At 34.6% G+C, this 13557-nt stretch overlaps 1 protein-coding gene across 1 annotated transcript; it reads left to right on the top strand.

The window, feature by feature from the left end:
- The first annotated feature begins 8602 nt into the window (after positions 1 to 8602).
- Positions 8603 to 12527, top strand: LOC143073398 (uncharacterized). The gene is made up of 5 exons (XM_076248916.1): positions 8603 to 8752; positions 9066 to 9331; positions 10087 to 10474; positions 11059 to 11238; positions 12133 to 12527. The coding sequence occupies exons 1-5, from the start codon at positions 8683 to 8685 to the stop codon at positions 12342 to 12344; spliced, it is 1116 nt and encodes a 371-aa protein (XP_076105031.1). The 5' UTR covers positions 8603 to 8682; the 3' UTR covers positions 12345 to 12527.
- Positions 12528 to 13557: the final 1030 nt, after the last annotated feature.

The following is a 13557-nucleotide window of genomic DNA, read 5'->3' as shown; positions in this document are numbered from 1 at the left end:
GCTATGTACCTTTCTACAAAAAAAAATGCTATTCTGGGAAACCTCCAGAAAATGTATCAACATTGGAATATCTTAATTTCTCCATGCACAAGTTTAATTTTGGTATTATAATATTTCCAAAAATATATGGTTGCTATATTAATACAGACTCCCTGGAAATTTACCAATACTTGAATTGCATCATTGAAATCAAATTGTTCCATATAAAAGATAAGGTTTATATTTTCAAAAATATATGGTAGTTTGGGACATTTGTTTTCTTTGACGACATTAGAGCAAAATTTATCCTAATGGTACAAGAATAATTTGTTAAAATGATTTGTGGCACAGCCTTACAAATTTCCCAACAATTTCAAAACGAGTTCAAAGACCATAATTCTACAAATATTTTCTGAAAGAAACTACTTAAATCCGTACCCATAGCGTTCTGTGTAAAACTATTCCTGTGTTTTCATGGTGATGGTGACCATTTGGAATTTTCAATTTTTTAGATAATCATAGGTCTTTTCTAGGTTCCTTATGAAATTTACATAAGTGGGGCCCACTGACTGACCTAAGAGGAGGCCCGCTCCAGTCACGCTTCAATGATTCCCTATATAAGCAACAAAATTTTTTCCCAAAAAGGGGGGGGCCTGGGCCCCCTGCCCCCCCCCCCCTAAATCCGCCTCTGGATAAGATAACGATAAATTTTATTTTCCAAATTAGGTGTCCAGGGGGGCATATACATATAACATATATAATTGATACAGAACATTGTAAAATAAACTATTGAAATAAAGTAATTACCTATTAAAAATGTAAACAAATCGAAAGTGAAAACAAGGTTATGAATGAAATTTCTTTCTCACAAGTGGATTATGAAATAAGAGAGAAACAGGTTTAGTAAACAAATTCCTCACATAACCCGCGCCTTCCTGCATTTACCCAAATCAATTGAGCACATCTTCATCAAGTGGACAAACTCTATTCGGGTATTGCTTTATGCTAGCCATTTAAAATCCACAAATTAAAAAGATTGTTACTTCTTCAGTAACTAACTAGTAGGACAACTCGTAGATGTATATGATCTACACGACATGACAGCTCTATATTATTGTCTTATCTTTGGAGAAATCATTATCGTGGACATCAACTTAAATACATCAATGTTATACTAAGTACCCGGCTTAAGTCGTTTTACGGGTTTATTTCAAATCATTTTAATTAGATTGATTTCAAATATGCGAGTAGACAGATTTTTGCAAAACATCGGCCCAAATAGTAAATTAGAATACCAACGGTAACTTCAAAAATCCAAATCGATAGGAAATAATTTTGCCTAACAGCCAGCCACTTAAGAGCCACTCAAAGACTTTGTTGAGAGGGACCTTTGACGTGCACTAAGCGAGGTACTCCCTGAATACGGGACATACTAGTACAGTAGGTCTTTACGTCCCCATCCTACGGACTTCATTATTATATATTCATAGAAACCGGGAATAATATACTACTATAAACAATAAAACACAAAAGTTTTCATAATTCTTGAAAATTTTTCTCCTCCAAAAACTAAAATTTCTGTATTGTCCGATCCCTCGCGAACTAAGCTATCGAAATTTGTATTCTGACTTGTTTATCAAGCCTACCTAGCTACGATATGTGCATGTTAATTACAACAACTGTTCAATACAACATTTCCATATTTCTGTTTCTGCCGTTTTCTTTGTATCGTCTCCCGATTTTCTTTCTGCCAGCATCAACCCAGAAGTGGCAGCTAGTCTTACAACATGTGCTGGTATTGGGATGCCATGTTTCCGTTTGTAGTTGTTGTAATACACTCTACATTCATTTGTGAAGATGAGAACAACAACGGTGTAGAGTGACATTAAAGATTCATTCGGGTCAGTTTCAACCAACCTTGGAATCAAGAACGAGCTGGTTAAAGGAGGTGTCGCAATAGTTGCGGTAGTGGCTGGAATCGTGTTTGCTGGTATTCTTGGAAATGGGAAGTTCTTGGACGTTATCTTATGTGGTCACAAAGAACTCTTCTTGGTGTCTTATTGCCTGTGTCTTGAGGAATGGGCCACCAGTAGGGAAAAAGTTGTCTTCTTAATCACTCTTCCTTGGAAGAGCAATTTTGATGCCATTACAGAGGTGTTGTTTTACTTTTTTGGCTCTGTGGTTTTCCGAGAACATATAATAGGGTACCAGGTTTTGTTTCTCCAATTAAATGTATGTATCGTCTATTTCTGATATCGATGTTGGCTGTCTTCTTCTCTGGTGCCTCGAAAGTCACTTATTTTCTAATGGTTGCATATGGACAAATGTCACATAGCAATTCTTCCTCAGCAGACCTGTTCTTCACAACATGCCAGAGCGTGGTCCCCTAATTCTTTCTCCGAGTTAAAGCGTACATGACATACTTGTCATCTCCTTCGTGCACATGGTGTATTCTTAGTGTTTGCCATTTGCAATTATTAAGGAAAACACTAAATATATATATGTATATACAAAATTATACACAGTATGCACATGATTATACTTTATATAAGTTTGAGATTGAGTGTCCCTCTGGTATCTCTTGCCCCTCTTTCATATAATCGTTTCATTATTTTTTTTGATCTTGAACATAGTCATTTAAGTGGGAGGCTTTCTTTTCCGTCTCCAACTCTGTAAATTAATGGTCTCAATTCTCTTTTCAAAATCAAATTCAATTGAGGCACTTTAGCTTGAGCTTGATCGTTCATTTCGGATACCTGATTTTATAGCTCGATTACTTTTAAACGCTCACCTAGTAATGGTTCACCTAATAAACGTGGTTCCTTGAATTGCTCATGCAATGAACGTGAATTACTTGTTGTCGGCCCTTTCTGTCACAATTAACTAGGTAGGTTACATCTGAGTATTGCTTCAACACATTAAAGGGACCCCGCCAATATCTTAGGGGATTGTCCAAGCTTACGTACAGGAAAGAAAATAAACTCGTTCTCATTTTAATTAAATTTATTCCAACTTGAATGTTTGTGTCATGATATTGCTGCTGGTGAAGTTTTTCTCTTTTTAACATGATTCTGTACAAACCGGTGGGTGTCTTTCATTCTCTCCTGTAACTCTCATACCCATTTATTAGCCGGAATGGACTTCATTTTCCTTGGGAATTCGTACATAATATCAACAGGAGCAACCACTACTTTTCCCATTATCATACGGTTCGAAGTGCGCCCGGTTGTTTCGTGTACAGCTGTTTTGTGGGCCACCATCAGATAGGGTAGGAGTTGATCCCCGTTGGTATAATACTCATCAACATACGCACTTATCATTTTAACTAGCGTACTGTTAAACCTCTGAACCATACCATCAGACTGTGGATAGTATGGTGTTTTACGGGGTTTTCTGATTTGGAAAAGGATACACATTTCAGAAAATAGTTCATTATCTAACTGTCTTCCTTGATCGGAATGAATCATTGTTGTTACACTGAATCTGCAAATAATTTCTGTTACTAATATATTTGCAACCGTCCATGCTTCCATGTTCTTCATTTGAAAGCTTTTTGTCAATTTTGTGTAATAATCATCTTTCACCAGTATATATGTAATTATTTTCGCTGGCTGTTTTGGGCAACTCGCCAATAATGTCGATTGCTAAACTTCCCATACTAGGGTAGCCTAGCTGTTCAATCTGCATTTGGACTTTTTCGTTTCTGTGGGTTTTTCCTTCTTACACAGGCCTCACATCCTGTTATGTAGGCCACCACACCGTATCGTGTATGAAAGGTCTTTAAAAATCTTGATGTGAGAGTATAGGAGCCTCGATGAGCTTGGATTGCAATGTCTGAGACGCAATGCCTACACAATTGTCAATGTATCTTCTATAATATCCACACAAGCCGAGAAAAGAGCGCAACTGGCTTACATCTTTCGGTTCTGAACATTGTTTAATCACATCTACCTTTTGTGGATCAGTCGCCACACCATCCTGACTTATTACATGTCTCAGGAAGGACACTGATTTTGCGAACAACGAACACTTTTGGGGTTTTCACTTTAACCTGGCGTTTATCAATCGATCTAAAACTTTGAAATTTCTGCCGACTACAATTATGTCTTGTAAAAACTCTTCAGCCAATGTGCCACTGCAGTCCAGTCATAACTTTTTCCATCAACTCAAACAGTACAGGATCATAGGCAATCCCAAATGGCATTTTACCAAATTGGAAGAGGCCACACCGTGTCGAAACGCAGTTTTATGCCGGTCACTCTCTTTTTCCTCTACCTGCCAATAACTTGGACAGAGGTTTTAAGTCGAGAACCACTTGTTATCAGCTAGCTGCTCTAGTGAATCGTTTATTCTAGGTAACGGATGCACGTTTTTTACCATAAGCTTATTGATTCGACGGTAATCTACACATAAACAAGTCGACCCGTCATTCTTTTTAACAAGTACGACCCCTGATGACTATGACCCTTCACACGGCTCAATCAAGCCTCGTTCTAACATAATTTCAATATAAAGGCAACAGTAGTATACCGCTGTTCAAAATTCATAAATCCATAGAGAAAAAACAAATCCGGGCTACAAACTAAAACTGAGGGAAACGTATCAAATATAAGAGAACTACGACACAACAGAAACACAACACAGAAATGTAACACACACAGAAACGAACTATAATGTAACAATGGCCATTTTCCTTACTTTGTACAGGGCATTTTATGAAAAAATGGTGGGTTGAACCTGGTTTTGTGGCATGCCAAACCTCCCGCTTTAATGGCAGTGTTAATTATAACATTAAAATGACAACATTCAGTATGTTTGTCATTTTTTCGCGCTTGGCTATCGGTTTCCGGCGAGGTGGTTGTTTGACAGGAGAGTTCGTTCTTGTATTTATCCGAGATCGTTATCGGACAGTGCAAAAAGCGACTTGTAGTGCTGCAAACAGTTATCAACTTGGTGTCTCTGCTTCTCAGACAAATGGGAACTTGCTTCATTGACCAGCTTCTGTAGTTCGTTGTCCAGTGTTAGATTTCTGTGCTCTTTGCAAGTGTTTCCAGTCATGGTGATGACATCTGCTACTGGAATTATTTCTCCAACAATGGTTCCGGCTCGTATTGTCGTGACATTGTTTGAAACACTGATTAAACTTATTGCCAGATGTTCTCGTTCTTCAACCAGGGTTTTTGCCTTTTGACAAAATTCTCGGGTGGTTCAAGAATGCAAATATGCAGTTTACTGGTTAAAGTATCATAGTCGTTAATCCTACCATGCGATAAAAGGTTCTGTTCCTGGTGATATACTGATATCATCTGCGGCTGACATACGGTAAAAGCCTATTTTACCAGAAAACGACATAGAATATGTGTTACTTTTGCACTGAAGGGTTTCCTGTTATAAATCTATTTTGCAGTCATTCTTTTTCATAAATTCTGAACCAATTATGTTGTCAATAGATGTATCGACAACCAAAGCTTCAACTATTAAACTTTCTTTTCCAACCTCTATACAGAACTTTCACTTACCATCTATGCTAAGCTCTGTTCTGTTTTGTTTCTGTTTGCCAAAATGATGATTTGGTTTTGGTTAAATGTCTGGGCGTTCCTTTTTCTGAATTCTGTAAAACAAAACCGTGCGAAACTAAAGTTACCATGGCATCAGTATATTAAAAATCTTTGTATATTGATTATGAACTGTATACTTTTTCGCTATGTAGATTATGTTCTCTCACTAAATAATTCAAAATTTGGTGAGTGACTATGTTGAAAGCATCTATCTCATTGAAAAGGAGACAAGGCGGCATACAACACATACGGTTAAATCAGGTTTATATTTTGACTTGCATATAGAAATTTACAATGATGGTCGTTTAAAAACAAAACTTTACGACAAAACAGATGATTTCAGCTTTTCAGTTGTGAACTTTCAATTTCTATGAAGCAACATTTCAGCATCACCTGCATACGGATTATGTATTTCCTAGGTGATACGATAGTCGATATCTGGTGTTTCCTATCCTGATTTCCTTGGTAGAGGGTTACTACTCAAAAGAAGGCTGTTAAACCAAGAGTTTCAATTGGCGAAGTTAAAATCATCTCTTCTTTTAGTACTATAGATGCGTTTAAATGTCCCTTTTGTATCTCTCCATTTGATGTATTTTGTATGTGTCTGTCTCATTAGCAATCATACGACATCTTGCAAACCCTCTACAAAATAGTAATTTCGTTTCTCAAATAACTTCGTTTCTACAAAACATAAACTGAACTTGAAAAACTTTAAAAATAAGAAATGTTTTTTCATTTCCTCAGAGGTTTGTGTTCCTCAAAAACAAATTTCCAGTTAACAAGTGCGCTGACATTTCGTCTTCTTTTTATCCTCAATTGACTTATAATGTGGCCCATAGTTCTGTCGCATATTCATTTGATTGAAAACTAGATATCACGTCTTTCATTTCAAAGTTAGTATATATAACCTCCGTCCTTTGGTGTACTTTTATCAGAATAGTTTCATTCAAGTTTAATTCGTATCGGATGTAATTGTATTTCAATAGCAATTTAATTCAATTTTATTTTATGTTAATGTACAAATATGAATTAATGTTTCGGAAGTCAAAGTATGCAGAGTTAAAAACCAATAACATTATTATTCAAGCTAAGGTTCTGGTCATGAATATAACGAATTCAACACTGCAAAAGTACAAGAAGAAATACCGATCAAATTTAAAAGAAATTCACTATACCTTAAAAGTGCAAATGTTTCATTGAATGCACTATATTAATACATAAAAATGACAATTATATTTTTCTCTGATCTTATAATGTATATGTCTTTTATAGCTTTTCTCTGTCCTTTTTTTCAAATGGTCAGTTGGATTCTTGATTTCCGTGTTCTATAGTAGTTTATAACTTAAACTTTTCTTTGTTAAGACATCCATTGTATGTCCTTGATTTATCATGTTTGTTTATTCTCATCATCATCCTTTTCGGCAATTAGATATAAATATTTGAGGGAAACTGTTTGCTCCTTTTTATCGTAATCGTATCCAAATTTTCAGGAAATTGTATGCTCCTTTATGGTGTTTTACGGGGAAAAACACGTAATGTCTTTACTGTCATGTGGCTGAAGGGTTTTCTGGAGCTAACACCATTTATGCTTCTTTCAAGAGAATGTTACAATTTAGAAATTTAAATATAAAGGGCCGGTGCTACTTACTGGTGAGCTCCCAAAGACTGTTCACATGATCATTTTGCATGTTAGTTTTCCTTATCATCATACTTATTGGTAAAAAAAAAATCACGAAATCATATCCTCCTATTTGGTCTCCTCTCATAGTCCAGTTGTCAAGGTCAAGTTCAAGTTTTCGAGCTCAAGTGCGTATATCTTAGATACTATTAGCAATATGTCAACTACTAGTATATTAAATGTATGGCATCATTGTTAGGTGTACAAGTCCTGCTCAATGTTAAGATCTTCTTTTTTTCTGTGTTTCTAATACTGTAATAGGTCAACTGTTGGTGTATGTAATGGGTAGAAGGTATATATGTTTGTCTGGTCGGAAATTATCTGACTATGACCTCATTGCCATGGTTCATTGGTCAATTTTAAGTTTTCCTCGTTAAGTATGGTTCATAGAAGCTACTAGTATATGCAATAAGGTCAACCATATTTAAAACATGTAATGATTGAAGGGGTACATGATACTTTCTGCAATAACGATCTTTAACAATGATCAAAGCCCATACCGCATAGTCAGCAAAGAACTGTCGACTTGTCCTTTACAGCTATCAATGCCAAAGGGTTATCTGCTTCTGTTTATGTTTCATAAGTGTATTGGTCTGAGTTTCATCATTCAGCTACGCATATAAGACATTTTAACGAGTCGAAGCTCTAGTAAATTTCATTCCGTCGGAAGGGGACGGTCAATGGTTGATCCGTGTTAAGAGAGAGCCATATCTCTTGCACGTTAAAGACGCCTTTACAGATTTCGAAAAAGAGCAGGCTAATGCCGCTACAAGGCAGCACTCGCACCCGCAAAGTGGAAAGGGATTAACATAAGTTGCAAAACTTGTTTCCCAATCCACTATAAATAAATATGTTTAAACTAAACTAAATTTCATTTTTTGATGACCAAACAAATGCGCCTACAATTGCACGCTTTAATTTTTTTATTTGCGTGACATTTAAGCCACAATCCAGACGTAGGTATACTACGCCATACGTACATGCATTAAAGAATCACCAATACACATCCTCCTCTAGAACGTCAGCTTTAATGAAAACAACTTCCTTTATATTTTCATTTGAAATCATATGCTAATAATTATCTTAAACAAACATAAAATAACGCGTGTTAAACGAAATGATATAATTGGTGACTGACGTTTTTACGTAGAGAGCACATTTCTATTTTAATATTGTTACTTTCATTAATGCTTTCCCGACCAAACAAGCCCCCAAAATAATCACGATAATCCAGCAAGATCGACGTGTTATGGATTTAGAGGAATAGTTGTGTATAACTTATCAAGATATATGTAATTTTGGACAAACATTAATATTTACTTAATATTTTGGAATTAAATTTATCAGCTGTCATTGGTGAAAAAATCACGTGGTTTGCTGGTCTTATCCTTACTTCACGACTTCTGCCAAAGTCATTTCAATTAAAAGCCGTTATGTAAGATGATCAAATGGATTTAAGTAGCAAGAATGGATTTTTTACAACTGAATATTTGGCTAATATCATTAATATTGTTAAGTGAAGGATTCATGTTTAAAAGTAAGCTTTTACTGGAATGAAATACAATGTTTGTTGATGATTTTTAGTCAGACGGGTATAAAATAATTTATTCGATGTTGAATTCTTTAAACTTGAGATATCTATTTTGTTCAACTTAAATTTTGTTTTCGTATCTCTATATATTTAAAGAGAGAGTGGGAAAATAAGTAAATTCTTCATGAATGAATGCAAATTAAATTGATTTTCATTATACCATATCATCATTGGCAATTATTAAATTTTAAATTATTAATCATTACATTTATTAGAATCAAAATAAGTTATAGTTTTATGTTTTATGTTTTCATTTTAGGAAGATTTAAAAGATACCCAACACCGCCGCCACCAACGACTTCAGTGGTACAACTTACTGCACAAACTTATAGGGCAATAGTGAACGATTCTGTACCCATTACATGTCCACAGAATAAGATTATACGAAAAAGAATGTCACATTCAGCAGATAGCTTACAAAGCATGCTGATAGAAAACGGAGGAGCAATAATTCCACAACTCATTGCGACGGAGGATGATTCTTCAAGAAAATTTAAAAACTTGCTCAATTTTGGAACATTCGTGGTAAGTTGTCAAGTATTTGACTAATTGATGATATTAATATTAACCATAGATTTAATAATTAATGTATACTAGAAAAAACTGCTAACAGAGCGAAAAATTCACCATGTCCATATGTTTGTAGATATCATATTTAAAAATAACATTTACTTGTTTATAAGTAGTTGTTTTTTATTTGAAATTTTCTTTTAAGTTTATGCTCTGCAATGTGAACCAAAAACATTATTAACGGAAATAAGATAAGGGGATGCACAGTATATATAATAAAGATTGTGTGAATATTTTAATGAAATCTACCCATTGAGAAATTGAAATGTGTTCAGTTGTCTAGGCGGAGTGATGGAAAGTAACATTGAAATCCCCTCATTTGACTAAAAAGAAGTTGCGGAATATTGAATCGGAGCCATATAAACAGTTATAGAGGCGGAATTATGGAATGTTGCATTAAAATCCACTCTCAGACTGTTGCTTAGAAGAGAATACTCTATGTGCTATATATATTTTTTTGCATGTACACAATTGTGTTATCTCGTGTTTTTTTTGCATAACATTTAGGAATTTTGGTCCTCAATGCTCTCCAACTCCGTACTTTATATGGCCTTTTTAAAGTGTTTAGATTCAAGCGTCACTGATGAGTCTTTTGTAGACGAAACGCGCGTCTGGCGTAAATACAAAATTTAATCATGGTATCTATCAATCTATGATGAGTTTATTTGTAGAGTATTTATGCATACATTTATTTATTTGTTTATTTTCAGGACGAAGAAGGTATAGACAATCATTTTGAAAGTGTAAAATCTCCTCTTTATAAAGATAAACTTGAAGACGATTTACGAAAGTGGAATCATGTGATTAATTCCATTAAAAGTGCAAATAATTCAAAAAGTGCTAATACAACTTTACTTGAATCTATAAGTGACATTGTTCATAATAATATCAACACAACCATTCCAGCTATGGAAATTCATACGACAGAGAGTTCTAACTCAGCAATTCATCATACAATCTCAGATTTTCTCGTACAAAATGACATAACATTACAACAATTATTGGACTATGTGAAATCTATGAAAATTTCCACAAATCCCAAAATTTTGATGTCATTACAACAACACAAATTCAAAAGAAAGAAACGAAACGCAGGAGGTAGGTCACAAATCTTATTTGTTATGACAGAACAGAGTAACATACTATTTTTGAAGAAACAAAAAAAAAACAAAAAAAAAGGGGGGAGGGGAGGGAGTTCTACCATAAGATTTCAGAGGGGAGAGTCGGAGGAAATTTTAAGAAACAGGACGAGTGTGTTAAATGTCATGTATACTAAATGATGGTAAACATGTACCTTGTGTGTTGTCTCTGCTCGGCGAATTTGGTGATCTCGTGTTGTTGCCGCAAGCAGCATTAATAATCTTTTGAATTTATATAAATTGTTCGCTTTTAAGGGAGCCATTTAAATCAAATTAAAATTGTTTATTTTTGTGCAACCGTTTATTTCAGTTTCAATGATTTACACGTTTAGAATAAAACAAATTTCAGGTAAAAACTATTTAATATCACATTGTTGGGAAATCGTAATTTTTAATATACTATTACCACTTGACGACAGATAATGAAAGCTTATTTGGTAATACCTGAATAACTGGAATCATTGATATGCGTATATTTTTAGACTGAATCTAAACATGGACCATAATAATAATTAAAAAAACAAAAAATATTGTCGATTTCAGGTTCAACATCTATACAACAATATTGTGTAAAGAAAGGTGCCCCTGTTAAGAACAGTTTATTGAGCCTCTGTGGCGAATGTGCTGTCACAACGTTACTACCACAAGATCGGTATCCTAGGAAACTGAACGAGGCTGTGTGTGATAACACTGATCTAACATGTCTTAGCTTTAGTGGGAGGCGTAAGTACTCTTTTAGAAACTTTATTCTAGTTTAAAAGCAAATGTTTTTTATTATTGGTTAAATATTCGTTCCACCGCCTTTATATCCACCGCATCAATCAGTGATTTCGTTATTCTTAGACCGTTTATAGGTTGTTACATGACCTAAGTAGTATTAAAACATATCTTCAAAAAAAAGTTACAGATACAACTTATTCTCACTAATTGTCACATTTCTAGAATTTTTTGCTGTTACATTGATACGTTTGAATCATGATTTTTTAAAATAGTTTTGAAATACGTGTACGGTGTAAGGAATGATACTGAAAATGCATGAAATATTTGTCACTGGACGCCAAAACGTAAAAATCAATCAATCGAAAATTTCTTCGTTGCGATCAAAATATTCCACATGCACCACACATTATTAATAGTATTGGTTGCCTGGCAGAAGAAAAACACGAAACATAAAGAAAATAAAGGAGACGTGGGGTTGACGTCAACGAGACAGAAACTAAACGAAATTAATATCAAAAAGACATTGAGGGGTCAACACGCATTTCTCAACCGAAGATACAGGCGTCGTTAACAACTGTTGCGAAAAGATTTAACAAAGACTACAAACGATTTTTTGTCATTAACCAAGTCCTCGAATGGAAAAAATATATGACAGAAGACAACTGTCGACAAGGAGCAAATACTTTTAGTGCACATAATATAAGCGATAGTGTAAATGCCTCTATACTCCCTTTAACCTTAGTAGTATTATATATAGTAAAAATTATTAATCTGTAACAGGTTCCAGCTTATTTTTGAACGTCACCATGTTAACATATAAAAAAAATACTTTGTAATGGAATATGTATACGTAAAATAAATGACTGAAGTAGTGATATTCTGTTTTCTCTATTTCAGCACAGGGTGCATGCATTCCCGGAATAATTAATTTAACATTTTTAAGACGTCGTCCTGGATCTTGTCGGATGATGATTAGGACGGGAGAGGTAGTTGATGTGGATGAATGGGAGCCGTACACACAGAGAGTTAGAACAGGTTGTCATTGTGCCATTGATAAGCGTTCTTATATAATACCGCGCATAGACGGTTTCGCTCCAATTGTGGGATAAAGTGCCAGCTGAGTTTAGACCTAGCTGGTTTGTCATCATGCCACTGATACACGATCTGTTATTATACCACAAAAAGACGGTTTAGCTCCTATTGTTGGATAAAGTGCAAGCTGTTGTGTACATTCTTGATTTGATTCTTTATTTATGTTGGTTTTTTGACGTTGAATAAAAATGTTCAAGCAGTTATAATGTTTTTACTAATTTTCCAAGAGAAAAAATACATTACCGACACTGTTTTACACTATAATGAACATTTGCATCAGTTATGCCTGATACATTGTACTATGAAATAATTTCCAGAAGATCCGGTGAAATATCAAAATTGTCAATTTAATAAGCTTAACCGAACCCTGTCGCTGAAAGATTTGAACAAGGAGTTGGACTTTGCAGACGTCTAGATTAATCATAACGATTTTCTTCATATAAGCACAAACACAAATAGTGCATATATTGAATTAAAGATGAATATATATATGCTTATAAATACTGTGTTTCACTTAACTTTCCGTGTGCTTGCAGTAGCGCTCATATTGCATGACAGCTATATTTGTGTTAATTCTACTCTGAGGTACAGCAGCCGATATAGCAGTGTATGACGAAATGATTGAATAAGTAGGTTAAACTACATTGGGCTTACTTTCCGTAACAATTGACTCAGTAGGGTTGAGATATAAAAATCTACATTAATTGAAAAAAAGATGTGGTATGATTCCAATGAGACAAATAGCCATCCTATACACATACAAATGCAATCAACAATTACTACGTGTCACAAAACGGCCTTCTGTATTGACAAAACTCAAGCCATATAGTAAGGTTTGAAAAGTGAAACAAATATCTGTCAGAAAGTTTAAGGAAAATTACATTAAATGAAAACAAAACCTGTGGTAAATGATAACCAACGACTATCCCAGGTCTAACGCTTCATGGGATGGGGCAAACTTTAAAAATCAGTTAAAAAGGACTTGACTCGTTTATTTGCAATTTTCACAAACATAACTTACAAAATGGTCAAAGACATGAACTATCGTTCCAAGAGTATCCTTAATTACCGAAATCTATCTCAAAGCACAACTTCCACCATTATACTTGTAGATAGACCATGTTTTCTATATTACAGTATAAACCGATGCACTTCAATAAGATTTAGGGTGAAAACGTCATACACCGACGGAGAAGAACTTGATCTTGCTCATTGCCTTTTATATAAGTA

Source organism: Mytilus galloprovincialis, chromosome 4 (assembly GCF_965363235.1).
Source record: "Mytilus galloprovincialis chromosome 4, xbMytGall1.hap1.1, whole genome shotgun sequence".
NCBI classification, from domain to species: domain Eukaryota; kingdom Metazoa; phylum Mollusca; class Bivalvia; order Mytilida; family Mytilidae; genus Mytilus; species Mytilus galloprovincialis.
The sequence above is the reverse complement of the archived record's forward strand: the minus strand, read 5'-3'. Positions and strand labels throughout refer to the sequence as shown.